General features: G+C 45.2%; 1 protein-coding gene across 1 annotated transcript; it reads right to left on the bottom strand.

The window, feature by feature from the left end:
* Positions 1–3,844: 3,844 nt before the first annotated feature.
* LOC138816468 (glutathione S-transferase Mu 2) lies at positions 3,845–9,892 on the bottom strand. The gene is made up of 8 exons (XM_070006231.1): positions 9,758–9,892; positions 9,332–9,407; positions 8,872–8,936; positions 8,555–8,636; positions 8,347–8,447; positions 7,277–7,372; positions 7,085–7,195; positions 3,845–4,558 (listed from the first exon to the last, which is right to left on the bottom strand). The coding sequence occupies exons 1-8, from the start codon at positions 9,791–9,793 to the stop codon at positions 4,469–4,471; spliced, it is 657 nt and encodes a 218-aa protein (XP_069862332.1). The 5' UTR covers positions 9,794–9,892; the 3' UTR covers positions 3,845–4,468.
* Positions 9,893–17,806: the final 7,914 nt, after the last annotated feature.

Raw genomic sequence — 17,806 nt, 5'->3', positions numbered from 1 at the left:
ACACACCCTTACTCAAACTAGACACTTGTACTTCACACCTGTCAAAAGATTGAGATCTGAGGATCAAGGTTTGAAGCCTGGCCTAGACAGACAAATCTGAGACTGTAATTCACCAGCCAAATGTTGGAAGTGGAGGTGTGACTCAAGGAGTAGAGTGACTGCCTTGAATGGGAAAAGCTAAGCAAGAGTAGTATGAGGCCTTGAGTTCAAGCCTCAGTACTGGTGCATGTACATGCTCTTACACACATATATGGTAACATTATATATATTACATATATAACATATCACATATAAAATATGATAATATATTATCTATGTAATATATATTATATATTATATTATGTGCAATATATATTTATATACATTATATATACATGTATATGCATGTCTTTCTGCACAGACATGCTCCTATTTCCCAAGGAAGTTCTCACTTGCTTGTGTTTGCACAGATAAAGGACTTCTAATGAGAAAGAAATCTAGATTATGCCAGTTCCACATTAATAAAGGGCCCAGATCTTTCCCAGTGACTCAGTAAATTTTGAATGAAAGGGAACCTCAAGAACACCCACATAGAAAGGCAGGATTCTTGAGATCTGAAAAGTCCTTATTTCTCTGTAACACTGAGCTCAATCTCATTGTGTCCTACCTGACCTCATCTCCAGAGCTGATACAGGGACCAGGCTGGACAGGCACATATGTTGTTGAGCTTCTACCAGAAGAGGAGGTGACAAGATAATTTCTAAAGGCTCACTTGTACCCAAGCCCCAGCAGGCCTCGGGCTGCAGCATTTGGCTCACCCTCCAGCCTTTCCTTCCATAGTCAAGGCAGCTCTTGCACAATCCCTAGTGCCATTCAACCTGGACCAGAATCACAGCAGATGGCAGTTGCCTGAGAAAGCACATTCCTTGACAGGAAGTGGAAAGGAGAACAGATTCCAGGCTGAGCCAGCTGTTGGCACTGATACTTCCAACTCCCAAATCGATTGTGGGTATTGTGTGTATCAAACAAGTGGGTTCCAGGTACCCAGAATATATAGTTATGAGGTAAGACCCAGGCTATTCTCCACAGCACCCAGAAGCCACCAGGTGCACCTCACAGTGTGCTACTGAAGTGGTCTAGAGGCACTTCAGCTTCATTTCTCTGCCCTTTTAAGAATGAAAAGGCAGGATAGAGTTTAAGGTAAAAAGAGTAAGTTCACTTGAAGGTGAAATCAACCATGAAAGTAAGTAGGAAGAATGCACAGGATCCTTGAGTGGGGTGGGGACTTCCTTGTTACCCATTAAGAAAAAGTCAGAGGCTTCTGTTTCCCACTAGATATTTGGCCCTTAGGCCCCTCCCTCTTGAAGGATGTATGTTTGGTTTGAATTGTTAAGCCGTGATCACTCACAGTTGAAGGCCTTTTGGATTGGATATGAGTTTGGGTCTGGTTGGACCCCTGCTATCCTGGGGTGGGTGGGTTTGCCTTCTGCTTTCCCATCTGATCTGAACACGTGTACCAGTACTTGAAACCTCCCAGCCTAGACAAGAAAAGAAAGGTGATTTATGTCCTTTCTTGATTTCCAGACAATTGGTCCTTTGCCCCAGATGTCTTCGATCTAAAGTACCTACATGGGGTCAAATATCTGTCCCTCTTAGTAGGCCTGCTTGACAACATGTCTGAGAAAAAAAATCAATGTAAAGAAAATATTTATTTTGGATCATGGTTTCAGTTCATGATTACTTGGCTCTGTTATTTCTAGGCCTGTGGAGAGAGGCAGAATATTATGGCAGGGAATGGGTGATGGAGAAAGCTGCTCATTTCATGATGCCCAGAAGCAAAGAGTGAAGGGAAGGGGCTAGAATGAAATAGATTCTTCAGTCTCCCACCCATTCGTGCATGATGTACCTCATCTGACTAGACCCTACCTCTCAAAGTTTCCATAATCTTCTAATAGTTTATGAGGTTATTAATTCACAATAGATTAATCCATTGATGAGGTCAGAGTCTTTATGATCCCATCATTTCCCAGAGGCTTTAATTCTGAACACTGTTGTATTAGGGACCAATTTCAAGACATCAGCCTTCATTCAAGACATTCAGAAGTGTCTATGCTGCTGTCTGTAAGTGGTTCAATCTAAGGGTTTTTTATGTTATTGTTGTTTGTTTTTGTTAGCTGTGGGGCTTGAACTCTAGGCCTGGGGGCCACCTAGGCACTGTCCCTCAGCTCTTTAGCTCAAGGCTAGTGCTCTACATCTTGAGCCACAGCGCTACCTCAGGTTTTCTTGTGGCTAATTAGAGATAAGAGTCTCTCATGGAGGGTCTGGGAACGTAGCTCAGTGGTAGAGTGCATGCCTTGCAAGCATGAGGCCTGGGTTCGATTCCTCAGCACCACATAAACAGAAAAAGCCGGAAGTGGCGCTGTGGCTCCAGTGGTAGAGCGCTAGCCGTGAGCTGAAGAGCTGAGGGACAGCGCCCAGGCCCAGAGTTCAGGCCCCATGACCGGCAAAAAAGAAAAAGAAAAGAGTCTCATGGACTTTCCTGCCTGGGCTGGCTTTGAACCATGATCCTCACAGCTCAGCCTCCTGAGCAGCTAGGATTATAGGTATGAGCAACCAGCACCTGGCTTAATCTAGGGGTCTTTATACCTTGAGCTATGCCCTGATTTGTTGCCCCTTTTTATAATGAAACATTTGAAAAGTGGTCTTTCTATTGGTGGAGTCTCATAACATCCTGACTGGATTTTTCTCCCCAGTTCTGGGCTTCAACTTGGAGCCTTGGCACTGTCTCTTTGTACTCTTTGCGCTCAAGGCTAGTGCTCTACCACTTGAGCCACAGTGCCACTTGCAGGTTTTTCAGAGTAGTTTATTGGAGGTAGAGGTCTCCTGAATCTTTCTGTCCTGGCTGGCTTTGAACCTCGATCCTCAGATCTCAGCCACCTGAGTAGAGAGAATTACAGGTGTGAGCTACCAACTCCAGGCTGGATTTTTTAAAATTCCCAATAAGGTCCTTTCTGCAAATTGTCTTCCTCCTAGGGTCAGGGGAAGGCTATGGAAATCTGAGGGACAAAAGGGATTAGGGAGGGGCAGAAGCAGGATGTTTTGTTTCCTGCTGGACCTTCCGCAACAATGTTATATCTTTGTCTTTGGTTTCCACATACAAACCAATATGCTGACCCTGGCTCCTAGCTCACATCTCCTTGAATCACCCAGAGTCCCAACCCCATCAGCCAGTCCAGCTATAGACAACAGAACAAAGAACCCCAACACCATCAATACAGTCAGCCCAGAGGCAGTCAAACAAGACAGGCTCCTGCCTAAAATGCTAGCTACTCAGGAGGCTCAGATCTGGCTGAGAACCCTGTTCAAAGCCAGCCTGGGCAGGAAAGTCCCTGAGACTCTTATCTCCAATGAATCACCAAAAAGCCAGAAGTAGAGCTGAGGCTCAAGTGGTAAAGCTCTTAAACACAAAAGTGCAGGGCAGGACCCAGGCCCTGACTTCAAGCCCCTGGACCCTCTCACACACACAAAAAAACGACAAGACACAGAATAGAGCAAGTACAGCTTTACCAGGGGTCACACGGACTGGCAGTCCCCATAGTGGGGAATAGGGTCTCCACAGCAGGCAAAGCTGGGCTTTCAGGCATTGCTGGGGATTGGAGTAATTCAAGCTCCTCCAAGCAGAAGAGAGGCACCCTGTTTCAGGTCAGGGACAAGGAGAGTAGGAGGATTCTACTGAAGAAATGAGGAGCTGAGACTTCAACTCTATGAAAAGCACTGGTAGAAGTAATAGAAAAAAAAAAGGAAATGCAAAGGGATGAAGTACCCCGTTTTCAGATGCCCCCTCACAGACCACCAGAGACCACGATCAATGCAAACAGCAAAGAGTCGTTTATTGCAAGCTCCAGCTTAGTCCTCCGGACACCCTGGAACTGATGATGCTAAGAGGCCCCAAGCATAAAATCAGTGCAGTTTTTATAGTATTGAACAAACAACTTTAAGGAACTTTTACATAAGAAATTACATGATTGGTTAACATTTCAAACAAGTGGGCAAATGTGATTGGTTGACCTTTAAAAAATATCCTTGGTCCACAGCTTGACCACAAATGGTTATTAGTCATACCTGGACCAACAGTATGAATGGCATGTTTTGCTCTGGGCTCTGAAGAACCAGTTGGTGGGAACTTTATATAGTTTTAACTGAAACTCTTAGCTCATGGTAACTCAGAGGCAAAGTCACTTGGAGGCTAACACCTGCCTTAAGCAAATGCCATCTATGGCTCCAAGAATTGTGCCTGGCCTTCTGTAATAAATTCCTAGCATTGGGGCTAAAGTGGGCCACGAGTTAAGTCGCAGAACTGAGATGGGGTCTTAAGTACAATGGAAGTGCTTAAGTTTTTAAGAGAAAGGAGGACAAAACTGTCTCAGGTTACAGGTCTGGTCTGGATCTGTCTCCAAGGTCCCAGAGCCAGTAAGGACAGCTGTGCATCCTATTTGGGGTTCCATAGGGCCATCTTTGCAAACACTGGTCTAGAGAGAAAGCGGCTGGTCTTCATGTAGGTGGAGATCTTGTTCAAGCCCTGTGAGTAAGAAGGAGAAAGCAGATCAGATCTTCTGCCCATTGGGCCAAGTAGCCTTCCTTTAAGAACACTCTGTTCTTGGGGGGTAGGGGGGTCAAAGGCCAGGGCACGTTCTACTCTATGGATTCCCCCTAGCCCTGGGAAGGAAGCTCTTCAGTTCCTTACACTGAAGAAAATTCTGCTCACTATGTAAGATTCTTTATATAAAATAGACATTACAATATAGACAAAAAAACAAAAACAAAACCCTCCCAGGTTAGGAATCAGCCTGTCACTCTATGCTGACTGGGAATTGGCCCCAAACTCCCTGCTCAAGGCCCTATCCTGTGTTGTCTGCACAGACTTGCTCTTCTTTCACAGAGAAGCCCCTCCTTATCTCGGTTAGCATAGAGGAGAGATCTAGCAGAACAGAGAGGCCAAGACCTGACAATGTCTGCAGAAAGAGATCCCAGGTCTTACTCTGTAACACAGCAAATCCTGACTGCAAGGGGACTCCGTGAAAAGTGAGCCAGAAAGAAAGGACAGATACATGCTTATCATTCTTCGGTAGCAGAAAGCGCTAACTTTGAAAGCAGGTACCTAAACCCATATTTTCTGTGGCCCTGTAGTGGAAATGACTAAGCAAATCCTTAAGTATACTGTGTACCATATTTTCAGTGCCCAAATAAAAGGACTGAAAGATCAAGGGGCTAGCCAGGTGCCAGTGACTCACCCATGATCCTAGCTACTTTGCTTTGAGAGGCTGATATTGGGAGAATTGTCATTCCAGGCCAACTCAAGCAGAAAAGTCTTCAGGACCTATTTCAGTGGGACTTAGGCATGGTCACACATGTCTGTCATCAAAGATACACTGCACAGTGAAATCCAGGACGATTGTGCTCTAGAAGCAACACCCAGCATGAAGCAAGACCCTGGCTCAGAAGTAACCAGCACAGACCAGGCACCAGTAGTTCATGCTTGTACTGTTAGCTACTCAGGAGACTGAGATCTGAGGGTTGAGGTTCAAAGCCAGCCAAGACAGAAAAGTCCATGAGACTCTTATCTCCTACTAACCAGCAAAAAGCTGGAAGTGGAGAGGTAGAGCTCAAGTGGTAGAATACCAGCCTTGATCAAAGTATTCTCAGGGACAGTACCCAGGCCCTGAGTTCAAGCCCTATCACCAGAACAAATATGAACAAACAATCATATGAAAAAAATCATGCACCAAAAAAAAAGGACTAGAGGTATGCCTCAATGAAAGCACACTGCCAAAACTCTGGCATTTCCAGGAGAAACAAAGACAAGACAAGAAAGTAGAGAGAGAAGGACTAAGAAGGAAGGAAGGAAAGAATGAAGTGAGGGATGAAAGAAAAAAAAAGAAAAAGAAAGAGAGAGACAGAGAAAGAGAAAAACCCAACAAGGCAAATCTGGGCAGACCTGGCTGATTTCAGTGTGAAGATGTCTGGTGTCTTCCATCCCAACCCACTACAGACCCACAGCTATTGCACAATCTCCAAGGCCACATCTTTTAGACCAGAACCAAAGCTGATAAAACCTGGCTAGGAAAGCATGTCACTATGTGGGGAGGAGGAAAGGAGAACAGATTCCAGCACTTGCACTGATGCCTCCAACACTCAAATCTCTAACAAAGAAGGCTTTATGGGTGTCAAACAAGTGGATTCTGGGAGGCCCATGACTAGCTGTGAGGTGAGGCCCAGGCTGGGCTCCTCAATGTCTAGGTAGCACCATGTATACCTCATGGTCTAGAATGTCCACTGCATTCTGCTATCTCAGCCCTCGATGGGAAGATATCATCCAAGTCCCATGGAGCCAAGCAATGAGCCTCATACAGAGAAGATAGGCAGAGACTATGAGGGACACTGAGTGAGAATTCAACCTGTTTCATACTTGAGGTACTAAAGAATAGAAGGTGAAAGATGAACATTGAACAAGTGAAGATAAAGTCCTGCAACAGAGGCCTCGCATATCTACTCAGTCCAACACCAACCATAGTGCTGGGGTCTCCGTGCTTCCTTAGCCAGGGATCTAACCAAGCAAAGCTTCCTACAGAGCAGGTGTGAATATTGTCTGTGTCTGGGTACTTCCTATCAATCCCAACTCATCTCACTCTCCCAGTGCCACCTGCTCACACTCTGCTGAATCCTCCTCCTTCTCTACAGGGTGGAAACTCAAGCTGCACAAGCTGTGGGGATTTTCCTTCCCCTACAGAGCAGACAGCCACTGATGGCTGCCTTTAGGCTAAACCAGAGGCTCACAATCCAACACAGCTTCCCTGGCACTGGGACATTGAACATTCTCAGGTTCCTAATCTGTCTAATGGGATGGATTGATCTAACCACCCCCCAGGAATGTTATCATGGTAAACTTGGCTCAGTTGATGCAAGTTGCCAAGCACAGGGGCTAGCAGAAAGCCAGTGAGCAGTAAAACCTAGTTATTCTTCACTCAGCTCCAGGACTACGGAGGCATCATAGCAAGGGGGAAGGGAAGAAATTCATCCATGAGGAAGGAGGATTGGGGGGTGTCACCTCAAAGCGGGACATGAAGTCCTTCAGGTTGGGGAACGCATCCAGGCACTTGGGTTCAAACATTCTGTGCTGGTCAAGAATATCGTAAGCCAGGAAATCCACAAAGGTGATCTGCAGAAAGCTGAGAATGAATGAACTGAAATTTCATAACCAAGAGGAAAAACTAGTTCTCAGCATGACTCTTCCCTTTACCTTGTCCCCTGCAAACCATGGCCGCTTCCCCAGGAACTGGGAGAAGAGCTTCATCTTGTCAGGAAGGCCCTCCAAGAACTCAGGCTTCAGCTTCTCCTGAGGCAGAAAACAGCAGTCAGTGCACCTTCAGATGCAAGCCCTAGCTGCCCCAGCAGAGGTTGCTCTCCGCTGGATTGAGAAGGCCCCAACCTAGGAAGGAGTGAACAGCTCCCTCCCATGTAACTGGGGCTATTCCAGGGTTCAAGCTTCTATTGAATACATCGCCATTTTTTAAATAAATAGGTGACAGAGCCCATATTTCAGGAGTGAAGAGAAGCCCGAGAGGAATCCAACACTGTCCCCCATCTGTCACCACTGATGTACAAGACACTTCCTATGGTTGAGGCCCAAGAGTGCTGTGGGCACTATCAAGCTATGAACTCTGGCAGACTCAAGGATGCAAACAATGGAAAACACTCAGGGGAATAAAAGCTGGATGTTCTACATAGTGGAAGGTCAGTGAGAAGGCACAGACTTCTGTAACATTCAAAAACAAAACAAAACTAAGGGAAAGTGAATTTGAGGAGCTGGAAGAAAAGGGGAAGGATGAGAGGCGCTTCATCCATGTAGACTTTCCAGAAAGCCAGCTCATCCTTGTGGGTGTTAAGGGGACCAGCACTCTGGGAAAACAACTGGGAAAAAGTTCCCAGGGGAGAGTGCCCTTCCCACTCAATTGTCCTCTTCTTCTTCCTACTTTAAAGATATGCATTCCAGGATCAGTGATGTATTTAGTGTTCAGGGCAGAAATCAGTGATGTCAGCTGGGGAATTCTAAACACAAACTTTACTGTCCAGGTACTGAATTTTCCCCTGGAGAAGCTGAGCTGAATCCTAAGAGTTAGTGGAAATTAATTGTAAAGTTGCATCTGATGTGCTGTTAGATTTGAGATTTATTCTATTTGGTAGTTAGGAACAGTACTTGCACAATGAGTTCAGAGAGTTCAGATGGCAAACAGAACCAGAGCAGATGAGAATTTGAGGGTCTAGAACCCTAACCCAACCATAATTCATTCAGGTTAAGGAAAGACTCACAAAATCAGGGCTGTAGCAAATCGTGCCTAGTTGTACGCGAGTGTCCCAAGCCTGGTTCTCCAAAATGTCCACACGAATCTTCTCCTCCTCTGTCTCCCCACCTGCAGCCACACAACTCAGTTGCATCCTCTCCACCCCACCCCAAACAAGCCCAAGGGATGACCACTTTCCGCCCCTACACACCCACCCAGCCACCAGCCCCACTCACACAGGTTGTGCTTGCGGGCAATGTAGCGCAGGATGGCGTTGCTCTGCGTGATCTTGTGAGCTCCATCAATTAAGTAGGGCAGCTGGATGGACAAGCAGGGAAGGTCACAAGGGGCCCCAGGTCCCAACAGGGTTATGACAGACACAGTGTGCCTGGCCATGGTGAGCCCTACATGAATACACGGCAAGGGCTGGGGCATGGAGCATCACAGAGACACAACACAGACAGTCTGGAATAACTGATCCTAAAACCTACAAGCTAGATGATGCAAGAGGGTCATTCTCATTTCCCCAGACCACCCCTTCCCCGGTACCTACATTGGGGAAGTCCAGGCCCAGCTTGAACTTCTCACTCAGCCACTGGCTTCTGTCATAGTCAGGAGCTGTGGTAGACAAGATCAAGTGAAAACAAACCTCCCTGAGTCCAGCCCTCCTTCCCCAGGATCCCCTGAGGCAGGGGATCTGCACTCTGACCAGCTGTGTCCCACCTTCCAAGGCTACAAGGACAAAGAATGCAAGAGAGATTCACAAGACCAGGCTCACAAAAAGTTTAAGTCAGCACTTAAGGAAACTAAACGAAATTACAGACAGCCCTCCACTCCCAGCCCTCGGCCTTGAAAATAAAACTGGGTCCTCCAAGAGTTTCCTGAACAGGCAGGTGCTGCATGTGACTGGAGGAGACCTGCAGAGCTGAGCAACAGGTGACCACTGTATAGGTGTCAGGCCTTCAACGGGCAGCGCAGGAGGGGTCAGGATTCTGCCCAGGAAGTGTCTTTACCATCTCCCATCGAGTATTTCTTCTCCTCATAGCTTGTGTCTGTGTATTCTAGAAGCAGGCGGATGGCGTGGGCCAGCTGGGAGAAATGGGAGGTGACACAAGTCAGATGTTGGGAGGGAGGAGGGGTGCTCAGAAACTTGTTTATGCCTAATATTCTCTCTCTCTCTCTCTCTCTCTCTCTCTCTCTCTCTCTCTCTCTCTCTCTCTCTCTCTCTCTCTCTCTTCTCTCTCTCTCTCTCTCTCTCTCTCTCTCTCTCTCTCTCTCTCTCTCTCTCTCTCTCTCATACACACACACACACGGTGGGGGGGAGGGGGCAGAACAGCAGATTCCATCCAGCAACTACTGTTCCAGAAGCAGCCCCCATTTACTCAGCGTGTTCCCACCCCGCGCCCCTGTACCCCTCTCCACGGGGACCCCTCGCTCACCCCTCGGATGTCCCAGTAACCCAGTGTCACAGGCATGGTGCTGGTGCTGTGAACTGAGCAGACTGACTTCGCCCCGATGGCTTCCAGCAGCCCTTGAGACCAACTGAGCAAGAAAAATCTGCTTTGCCCAAGCTGCAGTCAGTCTTCGGCCCGCCCCGTGCCTCCCGGTGCCGCCCCGCCCACCACCTCTGCCAATCCGGAAAGCCTGGATTTAGCGCTGGGACCCCACCCACTAGGAGGAGTAACAATCAATGCAGCCCCTGCCAGGAACCTCCCAGGACTGGGCCTCCAGAAGCCAAAGCCAGGTTCAGATGGAATGCTCCCCAGCCCAGCCAGAGGGTCATTGCCCGAACCCTGCTCTGCTGAATCCATGATGCTTTGGCAGTGTTGTTGGGTGACAGGAAAATCCGTGAGGTTCTCCCTGCATTCTCCTCGTGACATAGTTCAGTCTCCATCACTGTCAAGTTCCTGCAGGCTCTGAGTGACTCAGGCTGTGAGGAATACCTTGCAAGTAATCACCTGAAAGGATAATCCTCCACTTTGTCATAGGAGATCCTAGAAATCAGATGATCTGCAGAGTTCTGCTAGAGTGAGTCGCTCAGAGCCATGACACTGGAGCTGACAGTGCAGGCCCAGCGGCCACTGCTCCCGGTTGGGTTCAGTTCTGTATCTAAGCTTAGGCCTAAAGTGAGGTTCTCTCTGGATTTGTCCACAGAGACCCAGTGTCCTGCTCTCACACAGGGCTGGCCCTTCACATTGTTTTAAGTCCTTACAAATTACTTGTCACTTTGAGTTTTGTATATTTTGGGGGAGAAAGGTTCTAGACTCAATTGAGCAAATAAAATTTTAAGCTAAAAAATTAGAATCATAACTGTAGAAGAACCAAAGTAGTATGTTCATATTTATTGGTCAAAAACTCCTTTCTTGAGGGAGGAGGGCAGTTATTGACCCCTCTCACACACCAGGCCCCAGGAGCAATACAGCGCCTCACTAGACTGTAGTTTGGATGTCAAAGAAGACAACTGAAATGGAAACTACAGGGAGAGACTTTTGAAATATGAGGTACATCTTCATGTCTTTTTTTTTTTTTGGTCTGTCTTGGGGCTTGAACTCTGGGCCTAGGCGCTGTCCCTCAGCTCTTCAGCTCAAGGCGAGTGCTCTACCACTTGAGCTACATCGCCACTTCCGGTTTTTTGGTGGTTTATTGGAGATAGGAGTCTCAGGGTCTCTCCTGCCCGGGCTGGCTTTGAACCGCGATCCTCAGATCTCAGCCTCCTGAGTAGCTAGGATTACAGGCGTGAGCCATCAGCGCCCGGCACATCTTCATGTTTTTATGCCCTGAGAAGAGTGGACAGGGAGAGAGGCTGGGTGAAGGAAAGGGAGGCCATGCTGTCCAGGACAAGGACTTTCAGGAGCTGGGAAGGTAGGTTCTTGCAGAGGACAGCTCTGTCAAAGGAAAAGAAGGCCTGGACCAGCAGAATCTCAAAGGCAGGATCCCCACCAGCTAGGAGAGACATCTAAGTGGCTGACATAGGTCTCTGAAAGGCAGAAGGGAGCAATCAGGACTGGAAACATTGGAAGTGGGCCTGAAGCAAAGGACTGTGGTCCATTAATGACCTCACAGTAATTTGCCCTAATGTTGCTCAATTCTCTGGATATCTGTATGCTATATCCTGAGCATATAGTGAGGACTGTTTTTAACTCTTTAAAGAGACACTGTGCAGGTCATCAACATATATTGATAGAACATGCTGAGAGCCTTTAGAATAACTCCTAGACTGGAATCCATAATTCCATTGAGCTCTATGGTAACACTTTTAAGGCAATTCACAGTAATTCTACATAAAATTGCCTCGGTTATTTTTTAAACACAATTTACTAGAAGTAAATAACTATAGACAAGTCAAAATGTATCCTACTTCATGGAAAAAGTTTCTGAAATACTATGTGTATAAATTTAGGAAATCCAGAAATTTTCTTAACCTGAAAAAAGAAAATAATTATGTTCACATTCAAAGTTATGAAAGGAGACCCTTTTTCTCTTTTTCTTTTAATTTTTTTTTTTTTTTTTTTTTTTTTTTTGTCGGTCGTGGGGCTTGAACTCTGGGCTTGGGCGCTGTCCCTCAGCTCTTCAGCTCAAGGCGAGCGCTCTACCACTTGAGCTATAGCGCCACTTCCGGTTTTCTGGTGGTTTATTGGAGATAGGAGTCTCATGGTCTCTCCTGCCCGGGCTGGCTTTGAACCGCGATCCTCAGATCTCAGCCTCCTGAGTAGCTAGGATTACAGGCGTGAGCCACCAGCGCCCGGCTTTCTTTTAATTTTTAAATTATCTTTAAGTAATTGTGTAAAGGTGTTTCAATTCAACATGTCAGTTTAAGATACAATGCATCCGGATAAAATAATTCCTAATCTCTCATCATTTACAAAAATGAACACTAAATAAGTATGATGGTGGTGCTTTCAATGCCAGCACTCAGGTAGAAAGCAAGAGGATAACAAGTTGAAGGGCAGCCTAGGCTACAGAAAGAGACTCAAGAGGCTAAGAGCTGAAGAATCTCAGTGTGAGATGGTTTGGGCAGAAATGTTCTCCCAGACAAATACATAGTGAAAATTCTTTAGGATGTTAGTATGCACAAAACCCCAAAAGCACAGGAGACCAAAGCAAAACCAGACAAATGGGGTTACACTAAATGAAAAAGTCTCTGCTCTACAAAGAAATAAGCAACAAACTAAGGACAGAGACTATAGAATGGGAGAAAACATTAGCAATCTATGTATCTGACAAAGGGTTAATATCTGAAATATGTAAGAACTCTAAAAAGCTCATTAACAAATAATAACAATAACTGGATTAAAAAGTAGGATAATATACCAAAATCAACATTTCTGAAAAGAAGATATACAAATGGACAGTACATATGTGAAAAACACTCAAAATCACTGATCATCAGTAAAATGCAAACCAAAATTACAATGAGATATACCTCATCACATTAAGAAAGGTGATTCTCAAAAAGAACAAAGAGGGCTGAGAAGGTGGCTCAGTGGTAGAGCGCTTGCCTTGCATGCATGAAGCCCTGGATTTGATTCCTCAGTACCACATGAGCAGAAAATAAAAAAGCCAGAAGTGGTGCTATGGCTCAAGCAGTAAAGCGCTAGCCTTGAGCTGAAGAGCTGAAGGACAGCACCCAGGCCCAGAGTTCAGGGCCCACGACCAACCCCCCCAAAAATAATTTTAAAAAAAGAACAAAGAAAACCAGTAGCTAGGTGCTGGTCGCTCTCCTTGACTTGTAAATACTGAGTAGGTTAAGATTTGAGGATCATGGTTCGAAGCCAGCCCAGGCAGGAAAGTCTGAGACTCTTACCTCCACTTAACCACCCAAAAGCCAGAAGTGACATGGTGGCTCAAGAGGTATATTGCTAGCCTTGAAGAAAAATGTTCAAGGACAGTTCCCAGGCCCTGAGTTCAAGCCCCAGGACTGGCACAAGAAAGAAGGAAGGCAGGAAGGCAGAAAGGCCTGAAGGAAAGAAGGAAGGAAGGAAGGAAGGAAGGAAGGAAGGAAGGAAGGAAGGAAGGAAGGAAGGAAGGAAGGAAGAAAGGAGACGTGTTTGTGATGGCTTGGGGTAAAGGAAACATTTGTACACTGTTATGAATGTGAATTATTATACCCATTATGGAAAACAATATAGTCGTTCCTCTAAAAATTAAAAATAGGACTATAAATGATCGAGCAATGCCATTATGGAGGATTTATACTAGGGAAATCAAGTCAGCATGTGAAAGACATCTGTACTCCCATGTTTATTTCAGCACTATTCACAATATAGCCAAAACACTGAAATAAACCTTTAAGTGTCCATCAATTGATAAATGGAAAAAGGAAATGTTGTACATATACCATGGAATGCTATTCAGCTGTAAGAAGAATGGAATCGCCTCTTCAACCAGTGATGCTGGAGAGCTGGATAGTTGAAACTAGATCCCTGTTTCTCTCCCTGTACAACAGCTGAAAAGGAATCAAAGACCTGAGTACAAGGAAGTGTTGGGAAAATTCTGCAAAATGTTGGCACAGGCAAAGAGAACCTGGAATTGACTCAAATGACTCAGCAAATAAAGGCAAGAACTGAAAAATAGTATTATAACATAAAGTTCTACAGAGCAAAGGAAATAATTAACAGAGAGAAGAAACAACCTACAGAATGGAAATAAACCTTTGCCAGCTATTCATCTGACAGAGAACCAATATGAAGAACATATAATAATTCAACAATGGGCTGGGAATGTGGCTTAGTGGTAGATATTGATCAAGGAGTGATGTTTAGCCAGGAGCAAGGAGTTCCAATATGCTAGTATTGCACAGTGTGGGGAGGGGGGATTTAATAACAATGATAATGTGGAAAAACCAGCCTGGGCTGGAAAATCTGTGAGCCTTGTTCCCCAGTTAATGAGCAAAAAGCCGGAGGTGGAGATGTGGCTCAAGTGTCACAGCACTGGCCTTGAGGGAAAAAGCTAAGGGAGAGTGAGAGTTCCTGAGTTCAAGCCCCGGTACAGGTGCATGTGCATGCACCCACCCACAAAGAAAACAAAAAAGAAGAAGAGAAGAAAAGAAAAACAAAGAAAGGATTTTGCATGTTTCCACCACAAGTATTGGTTGTAGGACTGCGGTTTGATTTCAGGGTCCTGCTTAAGCCATGCCCAGCCCAAGCCTCTTTTTTCTATAACTGTCTGATACAAACTGGTTGTAAATCTGGACTTAGAGCGCCACCTAGTACAGAGACGACTACAGTTTCTAACAAAATAAGGCAGGGATTTTGCTGATGTCAGCCAGCACTAGGGGAAGGGTCAGTCACTTAGCTTTGCTGTAATCTGGAATGAGCACAGTTTATCTGGTAGGATTTAGAGAACTTGTCTTACTACAAAGACCCACCTGGGAAGGTAGCACAGTGAGGATGACTATGAATCACTGTCCTATATTAGGGCCTGAATCCTCACCCAGACTCCAGCATCAAGAGAAAAAGTAGAATGTCCTACCAAGAACTAGTGACTCATGCTTGTAATCCTAGCTATTCAGGAAGCTGAGATATAAGGATTGCTGTTTGAAGCTGGCCCTGGCAGACAAATCCAAAGAATCTTATCTCCAAATTAACTACTAAAAGCTGGAAATGGAGGTGTATTCAAGTGATAGAGTAGCAGATTTGAGTGAAAAAGCTAAGTGAGAGCCTGAGGACCTGAGTTCAAGCCCAAGTACTAGCACGTGTGCGCACACACAAACACACACACACACACACACACACAAAACAATAACAAGTGAAAAGAAAATATAGGGGCTGGGAAGATGGCTCAGTGGTAGAGTGCTTGCCTAGCATGCATGAGGCCCTGGGTTTGATTCCTCAGCACCACATAAGCAAAAAAAACCAGAAGTGGCACTGTGGCTCAAGTGTAGAGTACTAGCCTTGAGCTGAAGAGCTGAGGGACAGCACCCAGGCCCCACGACTGAGAGAGAGAGAATATAGTGTCTTGATCATAACTATTTTTGTGCTAAGACACAGTATGCTAAGAGGAGTCAGGCAGAGAGAAAGATGGGAGAGAGCAGAAGAGCCATGTAGACAAAGGGAATAGCTGGCTACATAGGAGTTCTTTTCCCTTTTTGGAAATTTTCCTGAAGCCTGACTTCACACCAAAAAAAAAATTAGAAACAAAGGGAGGACATGTTCACAACATGGTCCAGGACAAATACACATAGATGACTACTTGAAACAAAATCTCCATCAAAAGCTGGGCACTGGTGGGTCATGTCTATAATCCTAGCTATTCAGGAGGCTGAGATCTAAGGAACATATTTCAAAGCCAGCCTGGGCAGGAAAGTCCATGAGACTCTTTTTTGGGGGGGTGGGGCTTGAACTTTGAGCCTGGGCGCTGTCCCTCAGGAATTCAGCCCAAGGCTAGCGCTCTACCACTTGAGCCACAGTGCCACTTCCAATTTTTTGGTGGTTTATTGGAGATAAGAGTCTCACAGACTTTCCTGCCCGGGCTGGCTTAGAATCATGATCCTCAGATCTCAGCCTCCTGAGTAGTGAGGATTATAGGCAGGAGCCACCAGAACCTGATTGGGTGATTTTTAAGTGAAAAAAAAAATATTGTACCTCCAAATCTCCATCCAGTCCATTCCAAATAGAAAAAAATATAATGGTTTGTTGTATTTCATCATATAAATGTATTCATCCATTTTTGCAACTTATTTGCAAATTTGTTTACAATATAGTCAATAGTGTTCCACAGAAGCAGAGCAGAATAGGTACAAATAGATGAATATATACATCAGTTTATTAATATATACATATACATGTCTATGTGTGCGCATATATCTATACATGTGTGTATATATTATATATATATATGTATGAATTGATTCAACAGATTATGAAGAGAATTCCCATGGTCACTCTGCAATTCAGGAAGTCAATGGTATAAGTCAGTCAATGGTATGAAGGTGTGGGTAGGTAGAAAATGATTGCAAGTCCCTTGTATGTTGGAGGATACAGAACCAATTGTCTAGATACTCCAAACCAAGGTGGATGCTAGTGCTCAAGCCTATAATCTCAGCCACCCTGGAGATCTGAGGGTGGGGATTCAAAGCCAGTCCAGGAAGAAAAATCTGTGAAATTCTTATCTCCAATCAACCAGCAAAAAGATTTTTTTCTAATAAAATACTCCTAGGGCTGGGAAGGTGGCTCAGTGGTAGAGTGCTTGCCTCGCATGTATGTGGCCCTGAGTTTGATTCCTCAGTACCACATAAGCAGAAAAGACCAGAAGTGGTGCTGTAGCTCAAGTAGTAGAGCCTTGAGCTGAAGAGCTGAGGGACCTTGCCAGGCCCAGACTTCAGGCCCCATGACCAACAAAAGCTAAATAAATAAATCAAGTAAAAATAAAATACTCCCTGTGCACAGGAAGAAAAGTAATCCTAATCTGTTTTTCTTTGTAATAACAATTTATAAAAACTACACTTGTTAATAGGCCTATATATTGTAAAAGAGTTAAATGCAAATTTTATTGGATTTCACAGATTATAGGATGAAACAGATTAATATCTTTTGTTTAAATAATGATGGGGTCCTTCCTAATCTACCTGGACACAAACCATGGATAGATGAGAAACTTCTCAAATTCTTCTAGGATCTGAGTTGCAGGTAGAGTGGGGGTAGGGGGATGTGATCTTATGGTAGATGAGAGAAAGGGAAATGGTTGAGTATGTAGGGCTAAAAAAATAGCAGATAAAGCTGGGAAGTGGTAGAGCACTTGCCTTGTATGCATGAGGCCCTGGGTTTGATTCCTCAGCACCACATTAGCAAAAGGAAAAAAGCCGGAAGTGGCGCTGTGGCTCAAGTGGTAGAATGCTAGCCTTGAGCTAAAGAGCTGAGGGGACAGCTCCCAGTCCAGAGTTCAGGCCCCAGGACCAGACCCCCCACCAAAAAAAAAAATGATAGATAACACATGTCCCACTATGGCCATTCTTGTTCCCATAGTGCCTCAGGCTCCTGTTCAAATGCTTCTAGCCATAATGCTGATTTCTCTCTCACTTTTTCTTCCCATAATGCTGTTTACCTGCTCAACCAATGAAAGGATGCTACATGCACAAGCCATGAAGCCATCAGTGCAAAGCCAAGGGGAAGAGATATGAGAGGAGCCCCATTCTATAATAACCCTCATCTGGAGGGTCCAGGTAACCGCTGGAACAGTGACACAGGCTTCTGAGTCATAGGAGACTGCGACGGACCAGCTCGGCCGGGACCAGCTGGGCCGGTGCACTGGGACCGATGGGACAGGGATCTCGGGATAGGTGGGCAAAGGAGTCGGCGAAGTGACAAACAGACACAGACTCAAAAGAGTTGCATCTGAGGAGAATTAACATTTTTATACAGTGTGTGATTGTGACATAGATTCTTTGTTTATTTAAGCACATAATCAATTTTTTAAAGGCAAAGCATTGATGAATTACATGAAAATTAATGACTATCCCACCAACTGTTTAAGCTAAGTGGTGCGAAACA

Source organism: Dipodomys merriami, unplaced genomic scaffold (genome assembly GCF_024711535.1).
Source record: "Dipodomys merriami isolate MVZ:Mamm:240054 unplaced genomic scaffold, mDipMer1.0.p SCAF_7, whole genome shotgun sequence".
Taxonomy (NCBI): domain Eukaryota; kingdom Metazoa; phylum Chordata; class Mammalia; order Rodentia; family Heteromyidae; genus Dipodomys; species Dipodomys merriami.
Note: the sequence above shows the minus strand (reverse complement) of the source record. Positions and strands in the feature narration are given on the sequence as shown.